The 15,338-nt window shown below is 46.7% G+C and overlaps 1 protein-coding gene across 1 annotated transcript; it reads left to right on the forward strand.

The window, feature by feature from the left end:
• The first annotated feature begins 13,873 nt into the window (after positions 1 to 13,873).
• Positions 13,874 to 14,977, forward strand: LOC138569708 (eukaryotic translation initiation factor 5A-1). Its single transcript, XM_069647933.1, has one exon. The coding sequence runs from the start codon at positions 13,953 to 13,955 to the stop codon at positions 14,415 to 14,417; it is 465 nt and encodes a 154-aa protein (XP_069504034.1). The 5' UTR covers positions 13,874 to 13,952; the 3' UTR covers positions 14,418 to 14,977.
• Positions 14,978 to 15,338: the final 361 nt, after the last annotated feature.

The following is a 15,338-nucleotide window of genomic DNA, read 5'->3' on the forward strand; positions in this document are numbered from 1 at the left end:
ACATTTGAGTAGGTCTGTCCACAAAATTACTAATTACTGTAGGCCAGTTATTACTACAGCTTTTATTGGATTCAAGGTTTCCATGACCGTGAGTCTTACCTGGACTTTGTTTATTTGTATTTATTAATTTAGAATGCTCTTTCGACCAAACCGACAGACAAAAAAAAAACCTTATCGGCTTAAAAACCTTGATTCATCCTTCTCCTCCATCTGCATTGACGGCACCTCCATCCCAGTCCTGAAACAGATTAAAACCCTGGGGGTCCCCCGAGATGCGCAGCTGATGATGACCAGGCATATTAATGCACTATCCTCTGCCGTGGTGTATACTTCCTGTCTTATCTTACTGAGCAGATAGTTCCTAGCACCTAGCAACTGCCTCACACTCACTCAAGCTTTGATTGTATCCAAACTGGACTACTGTAACATTTTGCTTATGGGCACCTCATCTTCTAACAGTGCTAAACTCCAGCTATTGCAAAATAAAGCCCTGTGAGTTGCTCCGGGTCTACATAGATCTGACCACATTTTTCCATTCAGACGCAGTACACTGATTACCAATCAAAGCATGGATTGACTTTAAGACCCTAACTCTTTCCCACATGTGTATTTACAAAGAGGCACCCACCTACCTCAATGACAGTCTCTCCCAGAAACATTCTATGCACGTGCGCAGATCAAGCTCCAGTATCACTTTGGTCACCCACTGCTACAAGAGCAAACAGCCAGGAGGCACCAGCTTTGGGGTTACTGCACCAACTCTTTGGAAACACCCTCCCTGCAGACATTAGAAATGAACAATCGTAAAGGCATTCGAAATACTTTTAAAAACCTGACTGGTCAAAAAGTATGAATAATTTACTGTACTGTATCACTTTACTGTTAGGCAGTATTATATGCAGTACCATTTGGGAACACCACCACAATTAAGACTACAAGTGACAGTACAAATTCAACTTTGGTACAAGCCTGTACTACACAGTAAAGTGGTAGCGATGGCTGAGTAGCCAGACTTACCTCAAGAGCAAGTGAGCAGTATCAATAGTTACACAAAGGACAGCAATTACTATGATTCAAATAAAGACTGAGTCAGGGTTTCTGAGTAAAAGAATATACATTTATTTACACATCAGTTGTATAACATTTCACTAAAGTAAATCTGTTCAAATATCACACTCTTAATACACCACACCACTCCCAATAGTTTCCAGACAAGTTAAGCTCACAAAATGAAGTGGGAGCAAAATGGCACTCTAGTAATTTAAAAGGGAGGGAAGGACAAAGTTAGGCAGAAATTGAACAGCACCAACAGGTAAGTAAGCAGGGCAATCTAGAAAGAAGAACTACAGTGATGGAATCAAATCCAATAGGTTTAGGGCCAAAGTCAATAGGACAAAAGTCTTTTGCTCAAGATCACACCGTTCAGGGTAGTTCGCGGTTAAGTCTTTGCCAAGAGTTCTGGACAAAGTTGGTCAGCAGAAAAGAGTAGAGAAGGACAAGCCTTCGGATTGGCGAAAGGTTTCACACACCTTCACCGCGGCTGGGCGAAACGAACAACTGGATTTGCACAGTACCTTTAAATGGAGAAGAAGCTGTAGCTGAGGCGAATGTTCCTGGCAGTTCCTACAGGCTCACGGTTCATGAAGCGACTGTCGGACTGACATGAAGTAGGAAGTCTGGAGGGTCCTGCACTGCCCAGGGAAGAAACCAGCAGCAGAGCAAAGCAACAAATAAAAGGTGCGCTCCTTAAAACCCAAGTAGGGTCCGACCTTCCTGGCTATCCGGCCCACTGTAGCTCTGTACAACAAATTCGAACAAAGGAGGGAGTCCTGCCTTGCAGTGTGGGCAAACTGGTTGGTCCCACCAGCTCAGGGGAAGAAGATTCCGGGAGGATCTTCTCTGTCATTGAAGTTTGAGGATACGGACCTGCAGCAGGGCTTCACCGGGCGGCTAAGTCGTGTTAGGGGTCCTCTTCCATCAGCTCCTCATCGGTTCTTTCGTTCCAGTGGCGACTCCGCCTTTCCAGACCCAGAGACCTGCTTTTTATGCAGTTTTCCACCATACACACAGCCTGGCTGTCAGTCACACAGCAGGATGGCTATGGCTGTCTTGGCTGGACAGTCACCTAGCCAATCAAAGAAGAGTGCGACTTGGGTTACCAAAGGAACCCATGGCAGGTCTCCTAAAACCCCTCCCTCACATCCTGCCTATCCAGACTTTCAGATGCCTAAGGAGGGCTTCTGTGTAGAAGCCCGCAAAGAGACGGTGAACAAAGGAACCAAACCTGGTTTGGCGCGCAGAGAAAAACACGAGAAAGACATTTTCAGAAAGAAATGGTGAATAAACTCAGCCGGAACGTATAAAAACGTATATGGTCCAGCGGGTTTAAGTTCGAGGCTACCAAGATAGCCTAAAACAATACCAAGGTTATTTAAGATAACCACTGTAGGTAAAATAGGGTAGTTACCACTGCCCCCTGCCAAGTCTTGATGAAAAGGGAGCAAAACAATATTCCAAGAGAAACAGACAAAAAGGGATAAGTATTAACCCTTTCCAGTACTCCATGTAAGATGGTGTGTACTGGGTCTGTGGATTTAAAAAGACTTATAAAGTAAATGGCAACTTTACATGTTCTGGGAGACAGTAGTCAGTCCCAGAAAATGGAGTCTGAGTTGGAAAGTCTAAAAGACAACCCTGTGTCACTGCACTTAAGGTGCTGTGTAACACACAGTAAAAAGAGGATGCCTGTGGAGTAGGTGAGGCTCCACAGTCTATGAACACAAAAATGTTAAACACACACAGCAAAACACATGTAAGAGTTGGAAAAAGGGCTCACACTCTTACCAGGTGAAAAAAATAAATCCTAGAAATCCAGCAAATCTGCTGAAGGACTCAGTAGGTAAGGGAAATTAGCCATTCTTGAGAATGCTTCCTAACATTTTCTTATCTCTCTTGCTTCTTTCCTCTGTTTCTTCTACCAAACGCTGTGATACCCCAGGGTGTGGGCGTTATATAAATGTCATAAATAAATTAATAAATGCTTAACATATAAACCAAATTAGGACATATTGGATAGTTAGTAATTTACTAGATATGTTTGAAAGTGGGAATGGTTAGGGTTAACCTGAATGTGGAATGGCAGAGACTTCCCAAGGGACTTCCAAAGTGTTGGGCTAAGAGAGAGCGAAAGAGTAAAAGTGAGATTGAGGCAAAAGAGAGTGAGGGAATGCATAAGGAGACAAGAGAGCAAAGGTAGTGAGGAGTGAGCCCATGGAGGCATATAAAAGTGATGCAGAGGAAGCTTAATATTGTAATGTATGGGGGGCGTGGCTAACCGCCATGTAGGAAGGACGCGTTCCAGGCAGCTCCGCTTGATGTGTCCATGATATTGCTGTAAAATCATAGTTTCGCACTACAAAAACTACTGAAAGCCGCCACTAAAGCAGACGAACGCCTAGTGCACCTACGCCCGAAATCTGAGGCAGCCGCGACCTTCCTCCTCAGCGTTGCGCTGAGTTATAGTACGATGGCGAGCTCAGGAAAATGGCACCCGCCAAATGAACTGCATCTTCGCCGTGCCTCGTATCCAAGATCTGAGACAGCGTGAGCCAAGGGGGAACTGCGACCATCAGGAAGTCCCCAGGAGAGAAATGTGAGCACAGCGAGAGGCACGCGCCCTGCACCGTGGGGAGGAGGGAGCCGTGTGCTAAGCACCAAGGAGACCGGAGCCCCTGATCCCCTTGCAGGGACTGCCCTTGGGCGGCCAGACAGGCGGCTGAAGCGCAGTCCCCAGACCCTGCGGTGGAGCAGAAGCGGATGCCCTGAACGAGGCTGCCTGCTGCGTGTGAGGAAGAAGCATCCGGAGCACAACCGAAGAGTCAGGACTGAGCGGGAGCAGCGCGCTGGGCCACGACCAAAGTCATAAACCGGCGCACAGAGGAGCCCAGCAGCACAACCCGGGGGCACAAGGTAAGGAGCCGGCGGGAGGGGGCCCATCCGCAATAGCCGCTTCTACAACAGCTGAAGAGCGGGCAACCGCCCCACCCCCTTGTGCCCCCACTCACGGCATGGGTGCAGGCCCGCGATCATAAACAGTGCCCGGCCCGGAACGGCACATGATAAGAGCACACTACTCATAGTGACCCAATGCAAGCACCTGACAGAGCCCCACAAACAGTAATACAACACTTATAACAACGTGCACACCGCTGACGGGACTGGGGCCAAGCAGTTCCCCACAGCGGCGGACCCCTTGCCCCCCTCATATATGGCAACAACCGAAATGCAAGCACTCGGCCAGTCAGTGCTTAAGGGGTCCCCTCCACACACCCTACACAAGGACAAGGAATGAGGAGTACAAGGCCTGGCAACACCACAGAGAGCCAGCACGCACACCCAAGGGGAAGCGTGCAACACACACAGCCCTGAGGAGCCACCAGGAGCGCGCAACAACCGTGCCGCCTCCAAGCACAGCACCACATCCTTCACCGGAACCACAAGATTTAGGAACCAGCAGGCCCGCCTGCCCTCAAGGTGATGTCCACAAAAGGGGCGAGAAGCAAGCAGAAACAGACCACCATGGAGACCTAAACTGCAAGCGGCGCAGCTAGACCAGACGCCAACTCCATCGGTGCCGAGATGACACGAACGGAGCCTCCAGAACCAGCGAATTCACAGCTACTGGAGGCCATCAAAACGCTCCAGAGAACAATGGAAACCAAAATAGAGACGTTGTTGCAATTGATTTAAACTTACTACGGCAAGACGTACACTCTATAGCGAGCAGAACAGATGCGCTAGAAACCCACGTATGTGAGAACTCTAAAGCAAAAACCCAACTCCTGAAGGACGTTGATGTTCTGGTGCAGAAGGTAAAAAACCTAGAAGACAGAACCGATGAGGCCGAAGGGCGAGCGCGCCGAAATAACATTTGACTTCTAGGTCTACCAGAGGACATCGAAGGAAATAACCCCACAAACTATATCGAAAATCTCCTGCTACAAGAAATCGGAGCCAAGAAACTATTGCAAAACTTCACCATCAAGAGAGCCCATCGATCCCTCACCAAACGGCCGCCCCCAGGGACCCCACCCAGGCCAATAATAGCTAAAGTGCTCATCTGCAAAGATAGAGAGATGATCCTCGCCTTCTCGAGATCAGGTGGATGCATACAAAGAGACTCAGCTAAGGTTGCCATTTATCCAGACTATACCTTCCAGGTCCAGATGAGCAGAGCTCAATTCATCCACACCAAAGCAAGATTGAAAAACGCGGGCCTGTATTATATGCTACTCTATCCAGCAAGACTGAAGGTACTGCACAACAACAAAGCTCACCTGTTCGATATGCCAGCGGAAGTCAGCGAGTGGATGGACAGAGAACAGATCCCTGACCTGGAAGTGAAACAGCGCAAACCACGGCAAACTGCAACCTAATGGACGGCCCTCACACAACTCAAGGGCAAGGCACCCACATAATATTTTACCACACCCAGAAGCAGCAAGACTGATCCTAACAGGAGCCATACTGGAGATAAACCGCTTCTTAAGCGTCACCAGCTGAAGCAGACTTACTTCTACCCCCTGAAGTAGTTTGGGTATACTTAACCCACCCGTAGGGCACCAAGAGACCTAAAGGTCAAATGGAGCAGAAAAGGGATAGTCAGAACGGGGAAACCTCGCTAGACTTGTTTTGTTACAGAGGAGTTAAAAGTTCATAGGGAAGGGAACCTGTACGTTGGGATCTCAGTTGGGGTTTTATACGAAGAAGAACCAAGACCACCCTAGGCACCGAAAGCCGTCGAAACTGAAATCCGAATCGCCTCAAGCGCCACCCTTCTACTCCCGACCACACCAAACTTATGGCTGACAAAATCAGGATCATATCATGGAACGTCAGGGGAATGAATAGCTACGTCAAGCAACACCGATTCCATACATTCATCAAACGTAGCAGGGTCAGAATCGCCCTCCTACAGGAAACTCACCTGAACGGACTGAAGCTAGCAGCGCTGGCCAAAATCTGGAGAGGAACACTGATAGGCACTACGTATTCAACGTATGCAAGAGGAGTCCTAATCTGGATCGCCCCAACCATCCCCATCAAATTGATGTACACTAAAACGGACGAGGAAGGCAGAATGGCCTTGATACATGGCACCATTGAAGGAAAGGAACTTTGCCTGGTTAACACCTACGCCCCCAACCACGACACCACAGTCTTCTTTCACTCACTGTACTCCCAACTCGGCCCATACAGAGACAGCATCCTGATATGGGGGGGAGACCACAACTCTACTCTTGATCCCCGCATTGACAGATCGGATGGCAAACACGCCCGCCCCTCCCGCCAAAATACTGAATGCATTAACACAACAATTTGCACTAAAAGACCTTTGGAGAGAGCAGCACCCCGAAGAAAGAGTGTACTCCTTCTACTCACCCCCACACGCTGTACACACTAGAATAGACTGCCTATTCATGAGTGATGAACACCAAGCCTCGTTTGGGGACACTCAATACCAGGCCAGAGTGCTGTCAGATCACTCCCCACTAACAACCACCTGGACAGTGCTGACACCCAGACCTCCCACACCCACATGGAGGCTTGGAAGTGAGGCCCTACTGGACAGGCCTTCTGCGAGCAAATCAGAAAGTCCACGATAGACAACTGGCAAATAAATGAGAATAGTGTCCAACACATTAGCACGGCATGGGAAGCATAAAAAGTGGTAATGAGGGGGAAATGATTGCTGCCACAGGAGGGGCCCAGAAGTCCATAACGTCCTCACTTGCACTCGCTGAAGACGAGCTAAGGGAACTAGAAGGTAGGGCCTCCTCGGACGCAGCTCAAATAAAAAGGGTGGTGGAATTTAAACAATCCTTCTTAGTGCACTGGGAAAAATTAGGGAAACTCAGTCACGCAAAACTTATTGAAAGGAGTCATGCCCTAGGGGACAAACCTGGGAAGCTATTAACGTGGCTCTATAAACACAAAGCCCCCAGAAAGCCCATCTGCCAAGTCCGCAGAGCAGACGGCATAGTAGCACACACGCAGGCCGAGATAAACTTGACATTCACTGAATACTATCAAGCCCTCTACACTGACCCTCCATCACCCACAGAAACTGAAATCGTGACATCATCAGGCTACCCAACCTAGACGAGCAAATGGCTGAGGCCCTGGACGAGCCCATCACCCCAGATGAGGTCATGGCCACCATTAGATCACTACCCTCAGGGAAGACTCTGGGACTCGAAGGCCTCCAGGGGAGTTCTACAAAACATATGAGGACACACTAGCCCCACTACTAGCCCAAGTGTATAAGGAAGCATATGAAATAGGCACCCTCCCGGACACCATGAGAGAAGCCTTAATCATCCCACTACTAAAACCTGGTGAAGACGGCATAGAGTGCAGCACATACAGGCCCCTATCTATGCTAAACTCAGACAACAAGATCCTGACAGCGCTGCTGGCGAGGAGGCTGCGGAAAGCCATCCTGCTGCTGATCCATCACAATCAGAAGGGGTACGTGCCAGGGCGATCCATCACAGAAAACCTACGTAAACTACACCACGTCATATATAGCACTAATGGCAAGCCGAGGAAATGCGCAGTGGCGTCCTTGGATGCCACTAAGGTGTTTGATTCAGTCCGGTGGAACTGGCTGCATGCCACTATGACTAAGATGGGTATAGGGCCGGCCTTCCTAAAATGGGTTAAACTCACATACACGGACCCCACTGCCAGAGTACACACTATCAATACCTACTCGGATAAATGGAGCCTTCACAGGGGCAATCGGCAGTGATGTCTGCTTTCCCCCATGCTATATACCATAGCCGTCGAACCAGTAGCAGCATATCTAAGGCAGGAGTATGGGGACAGGGGCATAGAGATAGACGGGGTGACCAACCTGGTCCCTATGTATGCAAATGACATGCTCCTTTACCTAGATGACCCTGAACACATACTACCATACATACTTGAGACCTTAGAGGGGTTCCACAGATACACAGGGATACAAATCAACCATGACAAATATTGCCTCTAACCCCTGTCTGCCTTGAGCAAGGCCAGTGCAGAAAGCCTCCCAACTCTGGCCTTCAAGTGGGAGACCACCTCCTTTAAATACCTGGGCATCTCGATCCACCGGGACCCCAAGACCGAACACACCCTAAATACGGAGAGAGAGCAAAAGATTGCTCTGAAAAATCAATGGACTTTTGGGGCAGATTCCCGCTCTCAGTAGCAGGGAGAGCGGGACTACTCAAGATGGTAGCATTGCCCCGACTGCTACACTTCTTCACCAATGTCCCATACAACATCCCCCCGCAATTCTTCAAGGACCTTATTAAACTCTGCAGAAGATTCCTATAGCAAGGTGCGAGGCACAGAGTCGCTCTAGAAACAGTACAGAGACTTTATGACAAAGGAGGTCTGAAATCCCCCAACTTCGAACTTTACTACTTAGCAGGTCAACTGAAACACGTAATCCAATGGATGGCTGATGAGACTTCAACAGAGACCCGCCTCCTGCAGCCTCCTGCAGCGTGCTATTCCCCACATGCTACTCAGAGACTTGCTTTGGACCACACCAAAGGCAAAGCAGCACAACTCATACTTAATAAACCTAGGGACCCAGATTTGGAAACAAGCCTGCAAGGCCACAAAAGTAAATGATCCATATTCCCCTCAGATCCCTATTGCAGCAATCATGACAACCAGACCAGGGGGCCTTATAGAGATAAGGAACATATGGGAGCCCTGCGGTATTGCTACCCTGGGGGACCTGGTAAATGACCAGGGCATCCTAACGTTTACCAAGCTGCATGAGACCTCGGGGCTACCAACAGGGCAGTTCCTACCGCACAGCGCCGTAGTAAATAAGCTCACAAGCCCATGGCCCGAAGCTGAGAACCTTGACACCGGGCATGAGGCCATAGAAAGCATGCTGAATGCTGCCAAGGGAGGACACAAAACCTCGAGGCTCTGCGAGACGTTGCTGGACTGCACAACCCAACAAGACCTCAAGTGCAAAGCGAAGTGGGAACAAGAGCTAGGCCAGCAGTTTCAAGACAAGGAATGGGAAACCATAACGCATTATCCCAAAAAAAGATCCAGGAATGCCCGACTTCAACTTATACAGTTCTACATCATCAATAGAGCATACCTCACACCTGAAGTCATCTCCTAATTCAAAGGGGCGAGAATCACAGAATGCCCCAAATGCAACGAACCCTGCGCCGGGATGACCCACATGTTTTGGGGATGCCAAGCAGTACAATCCTTCTGGGTACAAATTGGGGCAATGGTAGCCATCACAGACATCACATTGGACATACAGTCGTTGATTGTGTGCATCCTGGGCAGATATAAAAAAAAACAAAAAGAACAAACCTCTGAATAAACTTAAAGACTTGATGTACATTCTTGCGAAAAGACGCATCGCCATGGGGTGGAAAAGCCCCAAAGTCCCCAGCGTAACATTGTGGTGGGAGGACCTCCGAAAATGGTCAGCTGCAGAAACAGGGGCCTGGGAGAATGTGCAACGAGAACAAAAACTAGACATTAGCGAAGGCCTACAACAATGGGTGGCGCTCACAGTGACACAGTTCCACGCGAGAGAGGAAGTTTCCTCCAACGATGACATAGACAGCCCATGATACCTTTCCGACGTAGACATAACAGAATACAGAGAGGAGTGGTCTTGGGGTAGTTGGGAGGAAGGGAAGGGATGGGGGGTATCTGAGATTCTTAATTGACACAGCAATGATATAATGGTTGTATTGTTGTTACAAAAACTAATAAAATACATTTTTCAAAAAAATAAAATGTTGTAATGTATGGAACCTTGGACGTAGTCCTGGAGTGTTTACCTACGTCCAAGGTTCCACATGCAGGGGTTGTCAGTTGAAGTCGGACCTTCTGGGGGCTGGCGTTTTGCCTGAATAAACATTGTGCTTTACCCTCATCCGCCTACCTCGATTCATTACATTGGCAACAAGGATTTGTACAAGGGCAAACCCTGGGTGGATCCAGAGCCACGCGTGCAGCTCCCCAGTCACAGCTGTCCAGTGAACTGGCAGAGACAAAGAAGTGACCCCAGCAGCCCTGAGCTCTGTCTGTGCCGTGCCTCCCAGCCTGTGGCCTCTCCGAAGCCTTCCAGAGGCGGGCGGTGCACCGAGAGAGGACGGCGCAGCTGGCCCGGTCCAAGTGCGGTGAGTGGGCGGCATAGCCGGGACTCTGCAGGCCGAACCGGACAGCGGACTTGCCACCAGAAGTTCCATCAAGGAGTTAAGCGGGCTTCCAGCTCTGTGCTACTGCGTCCAGCCCCAAAGGAGTTTGTGTAGGGTGCACTCGCTTTCCCCAACAGAAGCCAGGAGGGGGAGGTTTCCAAACAAATAGGGCCTCGATGACCCTGCCCGCATGCGTGTGCCGCTGTTGCCAGGCAACGTCGTGTTGCCATTGCCCGGAGTAGCTCCCATCAGTCAAAGCAAGGCAGAACGGGCCTGTGCTGTCCATGCATAGCCGTCAGGAAAGGCGGCCAACCTGCAAGGGTGTACTGCACAGGGAGTGCAGTACGGACAGGTGTGGTTAAGAGGAGCCACTAAAAGAAAAAAGGAAAAACACGGACTGCAAGCAACAAGTCCATGTTGAGGGGGCACAATCAAGAGCATTGGGGCAGTAATATGTGGCTACCAAGTAGCATAACGGCCACATTAGAAACAAAATTAAGAATAGCGGGGCAAGCTCGGGCACCAGGAACAGGACACTTTGTGAGCATGCGTAGTTAGTGAGATGCCATCTCTGAAGAGTTTGGAAGGACATTTCCCATCCGAACCACCACAATTCTTTACAAATCGGTGTAAAAGGTGCACTTTACAACTCTTTTTCCAAACATATAGGTAAACAAATCATATATTTTATATGTGATTATAAGGAGAGCTCGTCAACCATTCCAAGACTTCAAGATATGCCATAGTACCTACCAAATGTACTCCTGCACAGAGAGAAAAACGTGTATGCACAAAAAAGCTTTGCATGCTCAGGATAAACAATAGGTTTAGTTGTGGCTATTCATTTGTCAACATTGCTCAGAGACAATGCAGAAAGTGTTTAATGCCATTGGAAAAAAAATTCACATTTATTACAAAAAACAAGTATCGCTAATCACTGATGTGGTTGTCAAAAAATTCAGACATTATGCAATTTTTGCAAATGGAATAATTGCAACTGAAAGTAATGTTCAGAAAACATGCCAATTGGAGTTCATGTGCCACTTTAATGGAGTCACTCAAGGGCCAGGAGAAAATGCCTATCATAATTTATGTAAGGATGATAATTGCATCAGAATAACTGCACCACAGCATATGATGATCTGAATTCGTGGGCCTCTGCTTACTAGCCACATTATGTTGTTCTGCAAGTTTTGACATTTACTCAAAACCAGCCTTACAACTAGGAGGCATATACTATTTTACTAAAAACAGGGCAATGTACCCAACAAAAACAGGAAACCATGAACATATAGGAATCTCCCCCCTGATTCTACCAACAAAGTTCCACTGATCTCTTTTCGAATCGGTGACCAGCAGAGCAGTGTCATTGGTAGGAACTCGAATAATATTACTGACCGATCTCAAGAGGAATTTTAACAGAGAACAAACATATTTTAATAAACATGAAATATCCCTACTGGCAAAGCCAATTACTTTCTTACTCCCTGAAAAATCTTTTGATTCCAATTATGGAGTAAAATCGTATTGGAGCCCTGATTGTAACCCTGACATAGGAAGTGAAATTACAGGGCACATAATACAGCCTATAGTTTTGCCCACTAGTTTTGCCCACCCTTGATCACCGACAGCCTAGACAAAAATCCCCAAGGTTTCTTCTGGCGCCCTGTTGAAGAAAATCACATATATTTGCCCTTTAAGTCAATAGCAGCAATACTCACAGTTACAACATATTGATTACTTTCTTCTTTAACTAGGGACCCCTCTTCTGAAATTCACTGTTATCAGTTGAACGAGATGCATGGGAATGCTAGAAGCAATAAATGCAAAACCAGGAATATATTGAAAAGCACTTAGCAGCTGAGCATACAAAGAACTAACTATAAGGTGCTGTTTCCTAGGCTATTACTATAGTTTCCTAGCCTTCAGCATATAAGCACTTTTCCTTCACTGTACGATACTGCCACAACATCTGATTTGTTTTTGAAAGTTGCTGATTTGTTCTTTGCCCCGAAGAAGTATTCTCCTTTTCCCTTCCACCCGTTCCCCTCCCTGGCTCCTGTGCTAGCCTCCAATATTAGCTGAAAGTGCTCTGTAAAAAGTGAGAGGTTGTAGAAGTAAAACTCTAACTGGGATATTTGCATACCCACAATACTTTGCAAGCAAATCTAAGTTAAAGCCTCATAATGATGATATGTGCAATTTAAGAAAATGTCATAAATCTGCATGTGCACAATTACTATGAAGTGCATACGAGATGGTTTGCAACATATATGTAAGGATATTTGGCGTGTTACAGTACAGAGTACAGCAATACTGCACAAGTAGCACAATTTTTTTGCAGCACCACCACAAGGGTGCGGTGCATTGCTATATGGGTTAGCAGATTAACAAGGAAAGACAGGCTATTCAGTCAAAAACGATTTTAACATATAAGATGCAAATCTATTTTTACAGTTAAAAGCACACGTGTTCATTTAAAAATGCACACTATTTTTCACCTGAAATGCCTATGGTGCGAGAGACACATTTGAAAACTAACAGCTAACCTATTAACCATTAACCTGACTAATAAAACCTTATTTAATATAACCCACTAATAAAATGTGTTCTCCACTGCAGAATTAGGCATACTCTGAAAACCATTTAAATGCGTGTGCAGATTTTTTCTTCTCTTCTCTGCCTGATTCTCCGTGTTTTTGTGCACAGTAACTGCAGGAAGAAGGAAGTCAGATTTGCAACAATTGCAAATGTATAAGCGAAGCTATTGTTGAAGAGTAGGAGGATGAGAGATGATGGATTTCATTGGGACACGTCATACAGAGGGCTGAGAGGAGAGTTTTAGTGGGCAGTATCAGGGAAAAAGACAGGCAGACATCTTTCTGCACTACTGGGGAGAAGACCTGGCTGTGGGGTCCTGACTGAATGCAGATTCCTGTGTCCTGCTGCAGTCGAGATTGGGGAGAGCTGAAAGAAAAACCTTTCCACTGGCTGAGGCATTCCTATCTGAAAAAGCTGAGAATTCCAGGCAATGATCCCGGCTTGAGAAGGCAAGCGTTCCTTTTTGCTGGAGTTAATCCAAGAGAGCCACATTCACAAAGAGAACAACTAAAAAGATAAGGTAATGAGAAGTGTGGGAGCTGAGTGTGTACGGTAATATGCAGTCAGTGTAGGATTCCTGTGCGTGTCTTAATCAAATACCAATGTTGCAATTTGAGTTCTGTTCTCCGCCACGCTCCTTGCAGTGTGTCATAGACAATGCTTTGACTGTACCATTTTATTTATTTCTGTAAAGAATGAGATCGTGTCTAAATGTAGCTTTTATAATACAGAAAATATTTGAAAACAGACGGGTGTTTTATTTTCTATTTACCATTACAATGCCGATGATGTGGGGAGATTTTTAAACAGTGCAATGGTCATTTTAAGACAGATGTGTGCATGTCAGAATCAGTATGAATAATTGTGAGTGACTGTAGCATAGCTTGTTGGAGGTACATGAGCCAACAGGAAGAGAGACTCTCTGAACATAGCTCCCTACCGTATATAAGGTAGTGGAAATTACCACAAGACTACCACATATAGCTCTTTGTCGTAAATAAGTCAGTGAGTTCGCCCATGGTGGCACGCAGGGTTGCCGCAGTGAAATTGGGCGCGTATGCGCAGTGACGTTCCTTTTTTTGTTGGAAGTACTCGTACAAACTCCTCGCCATGGCCGATGACATCGATTTCACCACTGGAGATGCCGGGGCTTCCACCACTTTCCCCATGCAGTGCTCTGCTCTGCGCAAGAACGGGTTTGTGGTGCTGAAGGGACGTCCTTGCAAGATCGTTGAAATGTCAACTTCCAAAACTGGCAAGCATGGTCATGCCAAGGTTCACCTTGTTGGTATTGATATATTCAGTGGTAAGAAGTATGAAGATATTTGCCCTTCAACCCACAACATGGATGTTCCAAATATCAAAAGACAAGATTACCAACTGATTGGTATTTGCGACGGCTTCTTATCCCTTCTTACTGACAGCGGCGACGTCCGTAATGATCTGAGGCTGCCAGAGGGTGACCTTGGAAAAGAAATTGAAACCAGATATGATGGTGGAGAAGAGATGCTGATCTCTGTCCTTTGTGCAATGTCTGACGAATGTGCTGTAGCCATCAAGGCCATGACCAAATAATCGCGTGGCTGGAGTAGCAAACTCGGTCCAGAAAACAACTCTTAAGAATTGGTTTCCGAATATGGCCTTCACAAACAACCTCATTTCCTTTTGGATTGTTTCAAAATAGTGCTGGATTCTTAATGTTGCAGGTTAACTGGCAATTTCGAATCACTGAGGTTTTAATTTCATATGAAATCTTCAAAGTGGTCTTCCCTTTATCATTCCTATAGGTGTCAAGTTTGTGGGTCCAAGAAACCAGATCAAGTGTCATTCGTGGATGTTTTACAGTATTTCTTAAGTATAATGTACTTCACATGGACAAAGTATTGGGCTTTTAGTTAATTGGTGAATGGCACCTGGGGCTTTAAGGTAACTTAGCACTGGTTAAAATTGTATTAAAACTACCGTACGATAGCTGAACGTCATACTAAGTAGCTGAAAGGAGCAGTGCATATATGGAATGTATGGATTGCATGAAACCAATTAAAGGTGAGCTGTAACGTGCAATTTTTGGCCTGCAATAGATACTCAAGTGATTTCAAAATGCCAGTTTGCCCTGTCCCACTTTCCCTGCCCCTTCTCCCTCCAAAAAAGTTATGGTGGCAGGTATGAACAATAACCAGAGACAAAATCAAGATCAAAGAAATGATGGTCCCTACCAGTCATTGGGGACACAGAGCAGATTTGATCCCAGCACCATGATATATGGTAATCAGGATAGGCCCCGATATGTGGATCGATTTACTGATAATGGAAATCAACATAGGGGCCAGTACCCACAATCTGAGAGACAGGACATGAGGCAAAACGTGAACTACAGTCCACGCCAGTACAATGATTCCCCACCAGGGGACTATAATCAAAGGATGGGTGCAACCCGCTCCCCTCCACAAATGAATCAAGAGTTCAGAAACCATCCCAACCGGTATCAATCACCTG

This window comes from Ambystoma mexicanum, chromosome 2q, assembly GCF_040938575.1.
Source record: "Ambystoma mexicanum isolate Mex_15411 chromosome 2q, UKY_AmexF1_1, whole genome shotgun sequence".
Lineage (NCBI taxonomy): Eukaryota > Metazoa > Chordata > Amphibia > Caudata > Ambystomatidae > Ambystoma > Ambystoma mexicanum.

Coding starts and splice junctions, on each gene's coding strand:
- LOC138569708 (XM_069647933.1), top strand. CDS start 13,953: ATGGCCGATGACATCGATTTCACCACTGGAGATGCCGGGGCTTCCACC.